The sequence below is a fragment of the Globicephala melas genome, chromosome 9 (genome assembly GCF_963455315.2).
Source record: "Globicephala melas chromosome 9, mGloMel1.2, whole genome shotgun sequence".
Classification (NCBI taxonomy): domain Eukaryota; kingdom Metazoa; phylum Chordata; class Mammalia; order Artiodactyla; family Delphinidae; genus Globicephala; species Globicephala melas.
The window spans coordinates 45,859,979-45,875,595 of NC_083322.1; the positions used below are offsets into that span (position 1 = coordinate 45,859,979).

Sequence of the window (15,617 nt, forward strand, 5' to 3'; positions counted from 1 at the left end):
TAAAAATATTCCTTCTGTGGTTTCCCCAACTATAAACAAAAAGGAGCTACACAGATTGATCAGATTATCCAAAATTTTCAGGGGATGAGGTGCTCAAGCTTACCAGCGTGATAACCGTGTAGCATTTGGGTATGTGTTACTTCAACAAATACTTGCAGCTACAACAGCAGTAAGACCCTTTCCTGGGTCTTATTTCTAAATCCAAAGCTCCTTTATATAAAACAGGTAAATACCAGTGGGAAGAAATACACTCTTCAGTGGAGAGGGAGAGGGTAAAGGCTTCCCCACCGATCTCCAGCAGTCCCTCACCTGGGTCTGTAACACTCCCTCTCATCCGATCTGGGGCACATCCTGACTGAGAGAAACCCAAAGCTTGTGTGCATTTCACCCTCACTAGTCCTGAGAAGGCCTCCAGCCTTTCCCGCGGGCAAAAAGACCCAGCCAGAGTGCCCAGCACGCAAAAGCTTCCCCACCAAAGGGGGCGCCGTGCCAGGTAAAGGCCCCACCTTGGGAGCATCATCCCTGCCCACTGTGGCGGAAGGCTCTGCTTTAGAAATGAACTCTGGAAGCCCAACAGCGTTAAACGAAATCCGTGTGTCTCCGTGACACAAAGCAGCTTGATCTGAAAGAAAGTATTCAACCAAGTCAATCGCTTTTAGCTATGCATCTGGATTTTTTGGACTGCACTTTTTTCCATTTACACATGGCGGCCGGGTTGCTGAAATACAGCCATAGACTTGGTAAAGCAAGGTGGCAAAAGAAGTCCTGGTGGGAGCTCACCTTCTGCAGTTAAGCCCATTCTGCAGGTAGTCTGTTGCTTGCCCCCACAGATGACAGCCACATACAGAGAATCAGGTGGCAGGCTAATGGGTGGAACCCCCCTGAGGAAGCCAGCTGCACAGTGAGTATCATTTGCTAATTAGATAGTTTGGGGGGGGGTTAAGATTTGAGGGAACCAATTTTTTTAAAAAAATTTTGCTTGCCTTGATATCTCTAGTTGGATGTCTAACAGGTATTTCAAACACTGACACGTCTATAACCGAGCTCTTGATAGTCTCACCCCTGAACTTTCCTCCTGCGGCCTCATCCATCCCAGTCAAGGAACACCATTCCCTTCACTGAGTAGATGAGGACCTCTGGAGTCAGCCATGTCTTCTTTTTCCCACACCACACTTCCAACCCATCAGCAAGTCCGGTTGGGTCTACTTTCAAGGCATCTCCAGAATCCGGCCCATTTCTTCCACCTTCACTGTGACCATCCTGGTCCAAGACCTATGGCCTCGCCTGGATGAAAGCAACAGCCTCCTCACTGCGCTCCCTGCTCCCACCCCTGCCTCACAGCCTGTTCTCTACTCAGCAGATCCCTCTTGTGCTTAAACCCCTCCAGCGGCTCCCCAGCACACGGGAGTACAAGCCCAAGTCCTTCTGTGACCTGCAAGCCCCTGAGGTTCCTCGGATTCATCTCTCGAGGTTCCTCCCCTCCCCCCCAACTCAGGCCGTACCAGCCCCTCCTTGTTCTCTGAACACTAGTTTTCTCTCCCTCCCTCTGTGGTCGTATTTGCTGTTCTCTCTACTCGGAAAGCTCTTCCTGTAGCTCTCCTCATGGCTCACATCTCACTTCAAGTTTTACTCACATTACCTTCTCAGTGAAGCCTTCCCTGCTCCCCTAGTCAAAACTGTCAGTGCCTCTGACACTTCTCACCCCCTTTCCCTGACTCATGTTTTTTTCTCCTCAGCACTTGTCACTAACACATTATGTGTTGTACTCATTTATCTTATGTTGTACTTATTTATCTTCTCTCTCTGCCACTAGAATACAAGCTCTGTGAGGTCTAAGATTTTCATCTGTCTGGTTCAACTGCTAGGAACAGAGCAGTAAAGAGTGCCAAGTGCCTACTGGGTACTCAGTAAATACATCTTGAATGAATGGAAGTGGGATAGACCAGTATCTTTAAGTCAAATATCTATTTTGAATAAGCCAAACAGGCTTAGAAAATTAACAAACAACAAAAAGAAATGGTTGGACAAATGATACAGATCAGATAAACTGACAAAAGCCACTTGAAATTCCACTTTTTATAATGATGGATTAAGTGATAGTGATCAGGACAAACTCCTGCAAAGAGAACTAAAAAATCTGGATTCAGTATGAAAAATGCCTTCTTAAATATGTTGAGAATTAGCACCCAGAGAGGTAAACCTATCATAAAAAGCTGCTTTTGTCCTAAGGACATCTGCTGACCTGGAAGAAACTTCTACTGCATCCTTGGCCTACTCTAAGAGCTAGGGAGACCAAAGTCAAACCCAGGGCCTTTCAAAGGAGCAAACTGTTATAAACCATTGTCACTTTAGGCTAGGACCCCTATGCTATGGTCTGAGTATTTGTGTTCCCCCCTCCAAATTCATATGTTGAAATCCTGACCTTCGAGGTGATGGTATTAGAAGGTGGGCCCTATGAGAGGTGATTAGGTCATGAAGGTAGAGCCCTCATAAATGGCCTAGTGCCCTTACAAAAGAGGCCCTGGGGCTCTCTCTGTCTCCTTCCACCATGTGAAGTTCAAGTGAAAAGATGGCCATCTGTCTAGGAAGTGGGCCCTCACTAGATACCAGATCTGCTGGCACTCTAATCTCAGACTTCCAGCCTCTAGAACAATGAGAGATAAATTTTTGTTTATAAGCCGCCTAGTCTATGGTATTTTGTAATATCAGCCTGAACAGACGGAGGCTGCTCTCAGAACAAGGATGAACCAGAATAAACCAGGCCTGCAGCCTGACTGTCCATCACCTGGAGAGTTCTAAGAACCACAAGTCTCAAACTGATTGAGGGTGGTCTCTGACTGACAGGGCCCCTCCAGCCCTGGCAGAAGCAAATAAAAATCCTCTCTGGAGGAGAGTACCATCATCTTAGGCCTCAATATACCCCTATATATAAATTTTCAAATACAAATATTCAAGCATGCAGAGATAATCCAACATGCAAAGAAACAAGATACCAGGACGGGGAACCAGTGGTAACTCCCAAACCTTGAAATACTGGAATATCTGACAGTCTCTTATGCAGCCAAGCCTACCATGTTCAGAGAAACAAAAGACAAGTTTGAAAATTCCAGGAAAGAAGTAGATACTATTTTAAAAGATTTGAAAAAAGAAAACAAAAATAAAGAAATCCTAGAGCAAATAACACTGAGCATGTGGAGTATTTATGGTGGGCAGGGAATTGAACTTAGGGCAAGTGTCACGTAATCTGACTTTCTCTTCCAATAAAAATAAAGAGAGAAGTAGTCTTCAAATTAGGGGTGAGTATTCATTTTACATGTTTTTCAGCTATAATGAAACAAACTGTCAGCTAACCATAGACATACAGATTCCTAAATCCTAAGGGGGTTGGGGGAAAGCAACCTCTATAAGAGACTTCATAAAAAGAGAAAAGAACAGAACAACTATCCAATTTCCTCCTTCTCTATATCCATCGACATGGAGGTACATCCTTTATATAGCCTTCTGGCAATTTCCTATCATAAGAGAACCTCCATAGCACTTCCAAGCATTTTGGTTTTAAGTCTACTGGATGAGAACCAGAATACTCAGTTGTCTCATAAAGGCTCTGTTTGCTTCCCACCCAATCAGAGATTCTTAACTCAAGTGATGCTAGAAATAACCATCATCCCTGCAACAAACAGCTGTGTCGCATCCCGTTTCCCCCTCCCTCTCCGCCCTCAGCCTCCCTCCACTAGCTGCTATCTTTAAGCCACAGGGCAGACAAGAGAAAAACAATTAGTCACCCCAAGTTTTGCCCACTTTCCCCACAATCCATGTCATTCAAAGCACAATCACTGGAGACAACAAGATGGCTTTAGAAACCAAGCAGGCACCTACAGGTCTGAAAGACTTGAAGACTTTTTCCAAGACTTCATGGAGCGTCTTCTTGCCGCAGGAGGAGATATAATCCTGTGCTAGCTGCAAAAAAGGCAGGCAGTCCTCGCTCTCACTCCACACGTGCTACATGCCCGCCGGCAAGGGAAAGGAGAAAACAAAGACACACAGTTATTATACTCAGTTTGAAATAAACAAAGCCAAGAAGATTTTTTTTTCTTTAATTACGTGAATTTGAAGAAGGCCTCCATTCCAGAGTAAACTCCATATAGTCATCCTTGATTTGTTTGCACTGAAGGAGATCAGAAAATGCATACCCTGCAGAAAACCCCCACGCTTCTGGGCCATAATCTCACCTGCTCAATTTTCCATCAGATCTGCTCATACGTAGTAAAAGCGGCATTGGGATCAACATTCCCCCACCCATGATTTCCACCGCCCCCCTTCTGGTGCCAGCTATGGGTGGTTTTAAAACAGAAGGAAGGAGAAACCGAGAGCCTGTGTAATCCTTACCTTTGCCTTCAGCACTGGCTGATGGATTAATTAGGCATAGTTTGTAACTGCTTACTTGGACATATTCTTTACCCAGATTAGCCTGTGATGAAAAATTTACCTCAAGATGAAATGAATTCAGGAGAACACACAGAAAAGTCATCACTAAGTCACCAGGAAACAAAGGCTTTCTGAAAGCTCACCTTCCCTTAAAATGCTTTAAGAGGGCATCATCGTACCCAAGCAACACTTTGCAATGTTAACACGCGCCAAGAGAAGACTGATTTAGGTTTTATTTTTTTCTTAGGGCTAGACAAGTGGGGTATTTTTTCCCCAAATGAGGATATCCATTTTAGCACATCTTTAAGACTAGGCTAGTTTCTCCCATAAATGTTCAAGGATCTGGAATAAGTCCAAGAAACAGGCTTGAGAGATGGAGATGCAGAAGGCCCCTGCATATCTGAGCAATGGAGGGGGCACTGAGCTACCAGGATGACATCGGGGTATCAGTCAGGTACCAAGAATCACTGTTTAGAGGGGCCTGAGCAATGACAGCTCAACGTTGGTGAAAAAAGTGTAGAGGAGAGGAAGATATTTGGCAGATGAGAGCAAGGAGTAGGGACTAGGCAGCAAGAGACATGATCAATTTGGAGAAATGGTCCATGTCAAGCACTTGCCCCCTCCTATTAATACAAATGATGAGAGCATCACCCCAGAAAGTCATATGCCCGACACTCAATAAACATATTTCACTTCCTTCTTTCTCACTGCAGGATCTCCAGGAACTAGAAAGAACTTAAAACACTTCTCAGATCCAAGAGAGAATAACAAGGTGCTAATATGCCATCTTTACCACCCAATTATCTGTGTTTCATAGATGTGAAGGTCCATTTCCGACACGTGCTGCTCTAATTCCAGCAGACTTCTAGAGTAGCTATCGCCTTGACCTAATAAAGATAACTTCTAGATTCTCCAACCTTAGAGAATAGCTCAAACACGATTCCCTGTTAATTAGAGGCCCTTAAAGTTGTTGAGCCTCTGAAATGCCATTTATATAAGTCTCTCGCATTGTACAAAAACGTAATAGTACAAAGCGCTTTTATATCCATTACTGCACTTGATTCTTGATTAGTGCGGATTCTGCAAGACCAATAATAGAGTCCCACTTTATACAAGTTCAGCTCAGCACCCATTTTCAAACTCAAATTTTAAAAAGTTCAAGCATATTTCCAATTCTTATCCAAGTTAGAGATGGGGTTAACACCTAGCACCACACGATGGAAAATTTGAAACCTGCCTTCCCTAGACTTGTTGTGAAGATTAGAGAAAAAGTAAAATGTTTATTTAGTGCCTGGCACAGTGCCTGGCTGGCAAATAGTAGATATTCAATAAATGGTGGATGTAAGTCGCCTATTTCCCCTTTTGCATCTGCAGGAGGATTGGGGGGAGGGGCTTCCACCTGCCACAAGGCTAAATCAGACACCCTGTGTGATTTCACTGAGAACGCTATCCAAGGCAACTTGGGATATAGTTCATTCAGAAGCAGGTGTATCTATGAAAACCTTGCATGGCTATTTTTAAACTACATGTTTTTAAAAAAGTACTTCAAATTACAAAGTAAACTAAGGAAAGTATATCACTCAAACAATAACAGAATCACAGAGTATCCACCACTGCTTGGTAATCAGTTTATTCAGTTTGAGTGTTTCTAGGGCATCTATAGCCTCATGAGGAGATTATTCATGCCACAATTTTCATTACTCCACTGACGGAGTTGTTGATTTATGAATATTTTGGAGAAGAAAGACTTAACACCTGCCAAAGGGCCTTATGTCCAGTGTGCCTAAATCTCCTTCCCGTGGCTGTCTAACTCATCCTGAATTCCCAGTAGTGTTGGTTTTGCGGTTTAAAAAAGAGTTTTAACTGAAGCCCTGCCCAAATGATAACGTGAGGGAGCAGGGGATTTGGAATAAGACAGGCCCAGGTGTCCACGGCCGCTTAAAAGACATCACTTGCTAAACGTTAATTGTTTCATGTCCATTGTATCTCATGATAAAAGGTATTCAGTTTTATTCATTGAAACTGTCCCCTTCTAAAATTAATCAAGACAGTCAGCATACAAGATAAGATGAACTAAAAATTAAGTCTGCAGTTGAGAACATAAAGACAAAGGGGAAACAACGGAAGAAGAAGAATGTAAAACCAAGTGAGATTAGGACCAACAGTGCCGGTAGACAAGCCTGGCACTTGCCAAGGATGGGACACAGATTTGCCTCCACTGCTTTCCAGAGGCCTATGCTATGCAAAGAAAGACATGCCATCAGTGCCCCGAGGCAGTGCCCACATATAAAACAGCCCAGCTCTTCAGAACTAACAGGAAAGGGACTAGGGACAGGAGGGTTACCTCTCAGGAAAATAGAGAGGCCCATTCCAAAACCAAGGGAAGGCAGAGAGAGCATGCAGCGGCTGGGCTGAAGCTACTGAAAGCAGGATCTGGGATCTAGTCTTGTACAAAGACAAATGGGCACTTGAAGACCCACAGTCCTGTACCACAGGGCGTGGCTACAAGGCCTTCAACTTGGAAAATATCAAGCATATGTAACCAAACATCCACTTTGGCCACGAAAAAACTATAGCAGGGGGTCAGAGAACCTATGGCTTTGAACAATGTAATTCCCTGGCAAATATAAATCTGAGGACAGAATGTACTGAATTTCCAATAGGGTAGTTAGAGCCAAGGCAGATTGCAGACCTGGACTATTATAATAGGGGAAATGCCAAGAAAAGGCTTCGCAAAGGAGGGGAAAGCGGTGGTTCTTTTTTTTTTTTTTTTTTTTGCGGTACGCGGGCCTCTCACCGTTGTGGCCTCTCCCGTTGTGGAGCACAGGCTCCGGACGCGCAAGGCTCAGCGGCCATGGCTCACGGGCCCAGCCGCTCCGCGGCATGTGGGATCTTCCCGGACCGGGGCACGAACCCGTGTCCCCTGCATCAGCAGGCGGACTCTCAACCACTGCGCCACCAGGGAAGCCCAAGCAGTGGTTCTTAAGCTTTAGCTTGCATCACATTCACCTGCAGGCTTATTAAAACACAATTGCTGGGTCTCACCCCAGAGTTTCTGATGGGGGATGGGGCTGAGAATTTGCATGTCCAACAAGTTCCCAGGTAATGCTTCTGCTGCTGGTTCTGGGACCGCAATCTGAGAACAAGAACCAGAATGGAACTTTGACTAACTACGTATTTGAGGGTGGGCGTTACATCAAAAAAAAACCTAAATGTCATTACTGACTAAAACCACCTCGAATCTTCAGGATGGCATGGGTTGCAGTGAAGTGGCCCCCCTTGTACCCACCTTGAGCAGCCTATAGATTCCTGCTCATTTAGAGCTGAAAATCCCCAGTGAGAACTCTGATTTCAGCACACACCATCTGCGGCCGTTCTTTCTGTTATTAAGTTGGGTCAGAGTTTATTATCAAAGCTCGCCCAGCTTAAGACATTATAACAATGTCATCTGCAAACAGGAAAATGAGCGCCTTTCTGTTTTCTGTAGTATAGATGAGAACATCCAGCTTACCCAAAAATGGAAGTAGATCATCGAGGTAGTTCAATCCCACAAACATCTTACTGATCAGCCTGTGTGCTCCTACTGTTCTGCCACTTGTGGGGACGGCGCTTGACTTCCTGGTGCCTAGGCAGAGCTGGGGGTGGCAGGGGAGCTAAGAACACGCCCGTCGTCCTCCCAGGACTCAGTTATCTGTGTCAAAGGGCCATTGCCAAGGGCCTCACTCTCACTGCATGCGTTTTCTGCTGTCGGCAGTACTGGGGAGTGCATTTTAAGTTGGTGCAGCTTAACACAAAACTGACTGCTCTCCACAGAAGAGATGGTATAAGAGGGTAAGAGCTACAAGCCGTCTCATGCCAGCCAACGTACTTCTGCCCAGGGAAGAGCATGGCTGGCCACACCTACCACCTGCTCTTGGTGTCAAACACTGCTCTGTTTTACCAAGGAGGAAACTGAGGCTCAGAAAGGTTAAGCAACTTGTCTGTGGTCACACAGGAAGCAACAGGCAAAGCCAGGATGTCAAGTGAGGTGTCATGCCTTCAACCTGAGCCTCAGCTCCTTCCTTTGTAAGTCGCAGAAAATAATAATACCCACAGGGTGGATATAAACATTCCATGAGATAATCTGTAGATAACCCTGCCTCTCATTTGGCAGGGGCCCAATGAGTGCTTATTCCCTCCTATTTGAACTTATATTAGCAGAATTTTACTCTCCTCAGGATTATCACCCATGAATGATGAAGGGCATATCTTTTTCCCTGAAATAATCTCTCTGTATGAATAATGCATGGCCACTGTGGAAGGCATTACAGTATACCACTATTGCTCATTTAATCTGCAAATAATAATGTGATATAGGTATGATTATCCCCATTTGACAGAAGAGGAAACTGAGAATAGAGTTTGAATTTAACAAGAAAGTGCCTTCTTTCCACTATACCACCATGTAAACATGATGCAATCTCATTCAAACAAGTTGTATTTTCTTTCTCCAAAATGAAAAGGTTGTTATTTAGTCACATAGTTAAGAATAGAGACATGCCTAGGACGAAAATGGAGAGAGAAAGACATAGGCACAGGCACACATATAAAATTAAATCACACAGTCCCTCTATAAATAAAACATTTTTCTTCAATACTATGACAACTGCTACCTTTGTTTTTGCATTGAGGAGGGATTAAACGCTACAAAACTGTGGACCCAAACATGTCGTGGACAGTAAGGGAGCACCCCCCTCCTTGTCGGCAGTGCCCAGGCACCAGGGAGGGGCCGGGCAGTGCACTTTGAGAGCTCCTTTCTCCTGGCCTAGGCGAAGAGGGAAACAGCTGGTGCTGCCATGCCCAGGAGCACGTGTCCCTCTGTCTGGCTGGCATGTTAGTGGCTGCCAACACTCCATTCCTCAAGCCTGACCGAGCTCTCAGGACCTTCTGAGCTGGCAGAAGAGGGGAGCACACTGACTGTGTGAGCTGTCGGCCACTTCCCCATGACACCTGAAGAGCCAGGCAGAGTAGCTGCGTCCCTGAACTTCCAGCACACACAAGGCACTGGCAGCTTATCCCAGGACCTGAACTCCTTGGCCATCCATGGAGAGAGACCTGAATCAGGGCAGCAGTTTGGAAACGGACTGCAGGGACAGGATGGCCTGTGAAGCAAGAAGGGGAAGGAGTGCACAAGGGACCCAGGAGCTGCCAAAGAGAGGGCAGACAAAAAGAAGTCCTTGTTCCTAGGCCTCTGGAGCCCCCAGCCTGATGCTGCCTGGGGTACAGTCTGCATGGCAGAAGGCACAGCCCTCTGGGCTTTGGCTCAAGTCCTGGCTCTCTTACTTCTTAGTGGCATAGTCCTGGATGAGTCCCTTAAGCTCATTAGCCTCGGTTTCCTCACCTATAAAATGGGGACATAATAATACCCACCTCAGAGAATATTTGTGAGGCTCAATAAGAAGTAGCCCTGGAACCCACAGTCTGAACTGGGTCCCCTGTTGTCACTCCTGTGGTGCTATATAATCACTACAAGGCTACCGTTCAAGTTGCTCTACCGTCTATTAGCTGTGGGAAAGTTAGTAAACCTTGCTGGGCTTCACTTTTCTCATCTGTAAAGTGGAGATAATTACAGGGTAGTCTGTGAGATTACTAAGATTAAATGAGTTCATATATGCAAAGTCTGACACACAGTAAATTGCACTTAAGTGGTAGTTGTCTTTGAAGCTGTCACTCTTGAAATTTAACATCTATCTTCTACACTAGACTGTTAGTCATTCATTCTTACAAACATGGATTGAACGCCTATCACATGTTTGACACTGACACTGTTCCAAGCGCTGCAATACAGTGATAAGACAAGCTCTCGTGAAGCTTATAGACTAGTGGGGCAGGCAGAGAATAAACAGAGGACTATCAAGTGCTGATGAGCGCTATGATAAGAATAAAAGGGGGAGGGAGGGAGGATGTGGTCAGGAAGGTTTCTCCCAGGCCACAATGGCAAAAAGGAGCTGGCCATGTAAAGATGTGGGGGAAGAGTATTTTAGGCAGAGGGAACAGCAAACGTAAAGGCCCTGAGGCAGGAACGAGCTTGGCTTGTCTGAAGACCAGAAAGGCCAGTGTGGCAGGAACACAGTAAGCAAGGGGGAAGAATGGTCCAGGATGAGGTCATAGAGGTGGCAGGAGACAAATCATGTGGGGACTTGAAGCCAAGAAAGCTTAGGTTTTATTGCAATAATGGGAAGTCAGTTTAGGAGAGGTAGGGAGTGGTGAGAACATGACTTGGATTATATTTTAAATAGATCCAGAGGGACTGCTGTGCAGAGACCCTGCCAGAGCCACTAATATCATCACCCCCACTTTAGGCACGTTTCCCAAACAAGTCTGCTAGGGAGGTATTAATATCATCCCTATTTTACAGATGTGGAAATCAGGTCAGAGAGGGGTTAAATAACTTCCCCCAAGGCTCAAAGTTAGATGTGGGGAGCTGGGGTGCAAACTCGAGTAGCCTGACCCCCAGAGCCTGTGCCCCTAACCATTATACAACACTGCCTCTTAGATGAATAGAATGGCCCCATTCTAGGTAGCCCTGGCCAAGTGCAGAGTGAGCCCTCAATAAATGTCTGTTGAATGAATGAATGAATGATATAAAGACAACCTGCAAATTGAGAATTGCTATGTAAATATTCTTATTGTTAACAAATCCTTCAGATTACATTCCCTTCATCTCAAATTTCTTCTAATGTTTAGCAGGTTTTCCTGGGGAAAGGAAAAGAACAGAGGTAGGACATTTACTTCATGTCTGAGTTCCCTTAGCTAGAGGCAAACAGCACTTGACAAATCTGGCCTGGGACAGATTAGAGATGTTTTGGGTGAAGAAAACTCCAGTGGTTGGCATCTTGTCCATTATGGCCTCTAGAAACTGAAAAAGTTCCAGTCTACCCAATGAATTACTCCCCCCCACCATGCCCACCATTATCTTTCTTCCCTATCTATTTCATTTAATTGTCAGTGAATGAATGCTTTCAAAAGAAATACTTTCAAGCACTTTACTCATACAGGTGGGAAAACATTTAAAATATAATATGGGTGGCCTTGAAAAAGGCCTGATATACTTAATGTTTCTGAATGATGGTTTGATAAACATATTCAAGGCAAGAGAATAGCCTTGCTTTTCTCTACCCACTTATTCTCTTTGGATATGTCTCCTGCAGTGCCAGCAGGAAGGCTGTGTGGAACTCTCCCCCATAAAATCCGGAACCATGAGTGATTCTTGTCCCACCTCGAGCAATTAAGAGGGGGAAAGGTCACTGGCAGTCCAAGGAAGTCCAGGGCTAGAAGGGACTCCTAATCAAACCCTAACACTGCAGTTACTTGGACCCTGATGCCCTTTCCACTATATCCCTGGAGTTTACTTTTACAATGGAGTAAATCCCTTTTTAATGACCTCCCACTGACAACACTAATTTACTTATTTTAACTAGTTAATAGTGTTCTTACATACATTTATAGTTTACTTGCTCTTCACAAGTACCTATGATGGAGGCATTCTGATTAACCTCATTTTACAGGTGAGAAATTGAGGCTCTTAAAAAAGAGACAAGTTCTAAACTCTGGAACCCCAGATCTCTGACCCAAATTTGTGGGGCCCTTGCTGTGCAGTGGAGACTATTAGGTGCTTTATCTATTTGATCACCTGGGGGTTGGTATTTTACCCATTTTTTGGATGTGTACACTGAGCATCTGAAAACATTAAAATGCATTTGACCGGAGTCACACAACCAGAACTCAAATCCGGCTGTCCCCCAATGCCATCCCTTCTCTAGAGTGTGGCAGGGCTGGGGCCAGGTGGGTTGTTCACCTTTGCGGGGTGGGGTGGAGGTGGTGGGAGGGGAATGCTTCATCGACAAGTCATACAGAAGCCTTCATCTCTCTGGGGCCAAGAGAGACAATCTTGCTGTCTCTGTAACTCCTTCTCGAACTTCCCGTGGGTGGTGGGGGCGCGCGACAGCTTGGACCTCAGCCCAGCTTTGTCTCACCCCACCTGAGGAGCCAGCGCCAGGCCTCGCTGAGGCGCTGCCCCACCTCCGTCCGCAGGGGCGGCAGCAGCGCCAGCTCCAGGCTCAGGCCGGCGACTCAGGCCGGTAACCTGAGCCCACAGCCGCCTCCATCTTACATTTGGGGACCATTATTTTTTCCTCGTCCTTACAAACACTTCATGAAGCGCCATCGTCGCCCAGTCTCTGCACCTCCCAGCCCAACTCCCCGGCCCTCTACATCCCCTTCCTAAACTACCAGCGCCAAGATCCCAGGTGGGCGCAGGATGCAAAGTCGAGGTTTTGGACACCGCAGTTCCAGGTCCCGGTACCTCCGAGCCTGGGGCAGGGCGGGGAGTGGGGTGGGGAGGGGGAATTCCCCCTCTTCTGGAAAAACCGAAGGGCTGTGGCAGGGCCGAGACCGCCGCCTCAGCTGGACAGAACCTCTCGGGCTCCAAACACCTCGTTGGAAGCTCACAGAGAAGCAATGGAAGCACGAGAGGAAAGGGGGATAGGCGTGCCTGTGTGTTTGTGTGTGTATGCGCACGCGCGAGTGCGTTTTTAAGATCCGAGGTGTAATTCCGCAAAGAAGGTGCAGGAGATGGGGCATCGCTAGTGTGGACGGAGGCTTTGTGTCCAAACACCGCTGAGAATAACATGGGGGAGGGGGACGGGAGCGGGTTCTCCCCGGCGGGGGCAACTCGAGGAGTTGTGTCTGCGTATTTAGAGGGTAACGGGGTTCCTCACCTGGGCGGGACGCCTGGGTGTAGGAAGCTCCCGACTCAGGATCCTGTGGGAGGGGAGGGTCCGTGCGCCCCGGTCCGCGCGCCCTGGCCCGCACTGGTGCGAGGCTGAGACACCCCCGGAGATGCTCCAAGCCGAGCACAGCGCTCGAGCCGTGGGGTCGCGTCCCGGAACCAGCCGTCTCTAGCCCGGCTCCCCGGATCCTAAGGACGCCCCTGCCTGCCGCCTACCGGACGCACCCGGAGCGCTGACCCCAACGGGCCGGGCCCGAGGGCTCCCCCGGCGGAGCGCGGAGCAGCTGGGTGCGCCGCGGTCAGCCGGTTACGCCCCCCCACCTCCCGCCCCACCGCCTCGCGGCGAGGGAGCTCGGGCGCAGGGAAGCGGCTGCGAGTCCACACTCCCGCGCGCTGCGGCGGTCCCTCCCCCAGGCACTCACAAAATTGTCCCCGCAGCCGTTGTCCGGACACAGCACGTAGAAGGAGACGCCGGGGTCGGCGTAGAAATCCATCCTGCGCTCGGTCTCCTCGGTGGCGATGAGCTCGAAGGGCGTGTTGGAACACCATTTCTCCGCAACGTCAGCCAGCTGCTGGAAATCCATCCTGGCCCGCCGCGCCCGTTGCTCCCTCAGCCTCCTCACGCGCCGCCCGCCTCCCGCTCCCTTCGCCGCCCGCCCTCCTCTCCTCGGGCGCGCTCCTCCCGGGCGGGCAGCGCGCGGCTCTGTGGGCTCTCGGGCAGGCGGCGGGGCCGGGCGACGCGGGCTCCCTCCAGTCCCGGGGCTCCTCCCGGCGGGGACTGTTTACATGCTGTGTGTAACGGGGTGGGCGGCGACCAGGGACAGCGCGGCGCCGCGCCCGGCTCCTCCCCGCTCCGCCTCTCCGCCCGCCCCCTTTCGGGCAGCCACCGAGGCTGGCGCGGTGGCCGGGCGAGGTTGGCTGTGGGCGCGACCGGGCGGGACCCGGCGCGGCGGGAGGGACCGGGCGCTCCGCGAGCTCCCCTGTTTCACCCCCCCCCCCGCCCTTTTTAAAAACTAACCCGGATCATAGCTGGGCCCTCCCGAACCCAGGGCCGCCCCGGCCCGTGACGTCATGGGCCCCAGCCAATCAGCCGAGCCTGAGGCCAGCGCCGCGGCCTGCGAGCCCGGTGACGTCACAGCGCGGGCCCGAAATCCGCGGCTCCCAGGTTGCAGTGAAGTGGAGTTATGTGGATCGCGTTTTTCTGCCGTTGGAAGGCCGGGAAAGCGTTTTCCCCGATGCGACTGAAATGCAGGAAAGCTCACAGAATTGCAGATAACGTGTACCTTGTCTGAGGCTAGCAATGGAGGAGCTGACAAAACCTAAGGGAAACAGAGCTTTTCTTTTTCAGAAATCACAGCTCTGTTCTCTGATCAACGTAAAGAAATGTTTCCCATAAATACATTTACTAGACACTGAAATGAATGTCCATTTGGAAAGGAAGATGAAAGTTTTGGGATTTGGGGGGTTTGTGTGTGTGTTAACTTAAAGCTGAATATTTCTTAGAAATAAGCCTTATAAGACTAGCTTGAATAGTAGTCACCTTCAATTCATATTGTATAACCTAAAATGATCAACTGCTAATTTGGGAGAGAAGAAAATACATTTTAAAACAGGAGTACAAGGCCCAAAGAGTGCACCTGGTGAACGCTCACTGGCTGCCGGGGAACAGACAGGCATTGCTGGCTTGCAGAAAATGCGTTGGACAGAGCCCTGGCCGGCAGGAAGTGAACGACTAGTAGCAGAGACAGGCTAAATAGCATTCATTCTACAAACATTTAATCAGCTTTTATCTTTAAAGTTTGTCTTCTGAACCAGGCACTGTGCTTTCCTTAGGGATGTAAATATGAATAATATGTAGTTCCACCCTCAAAGAGCTGGCAGACTAGGGAAGGGAAGTTCATGACACCACAAACCCATTGACCACACCACTTCCTCAATAGAATAGATGCGATTCTGGAAAGTTGTTCTTCTTCCACATCTCTGGGATAGGAATTCTTTTTCCCTTGACTTCCCTTAATAAAACCAAAGCTGTATTCCCATAGTGAAAGTAGAAAATCCAGTTAATCTTTTGGTAGAGGAAGAGGTCACGATAGTGATCAGCCGAAAGGCATCCTGGGCATTGCATCCTATCTGATCTTTTTCCTGATGGGAGTTGTCCTTACCTGGAAGTTAATGCTCACGTGTAACAATTTCATGACTTCGTAATTTCCGAATCCCTTTAAAACAGTTCAGTTCAGTGAACATCCCTGGAGTATCTATTGAGTACCAGACAAAGATGCACAAGGCCCAGTTTTTGCCATCGAGGAATTTACAGACTGAACTAGGGAGGATTCTAAGATGACCTTCAAGATCCCTGTGTACACCAAGATTCCTGGTATACACAGATGTTCTCCCAATTATTCAAACAACCACTAATCTAGGC

At 47.9% G+C, this 15,617-nt stretch overlaps 1 protein-coding gene across 1 annotated transcript in view; it reads right to left on the minus strand.

Moving 5' to 3' along the window:
• Positions 1 to 14,146, minus strand: part of MTURN (maturin, neural progenitor differentiation regulator homolog) — a 29,614-nt gene extending 15,468 nt beyond the window's left edge. Inside the window, exons 1-2 of the mRNA XM_030857451.3 lie at positions 13,618 to 14,146; positions 3,877 to 3,999 (exon numbers count right to left, since the gene is read on the minus strand). Of these exons, the coding sequence (XP_030713311.1) occupies positions 3,877 to 3,999; positions 13,618 to 13,779 (285 nt within the window). The 5' untranslated portion in view covers positions 13,780 to 14,146. The remainder of the gene's footprint in view (positions 1 to 3,876; positions 4,000 to 13,617) is intronic.
• Between the last annotated feature and the right edge of the window lie 1,471 nt (positions 14,147 to 15,617).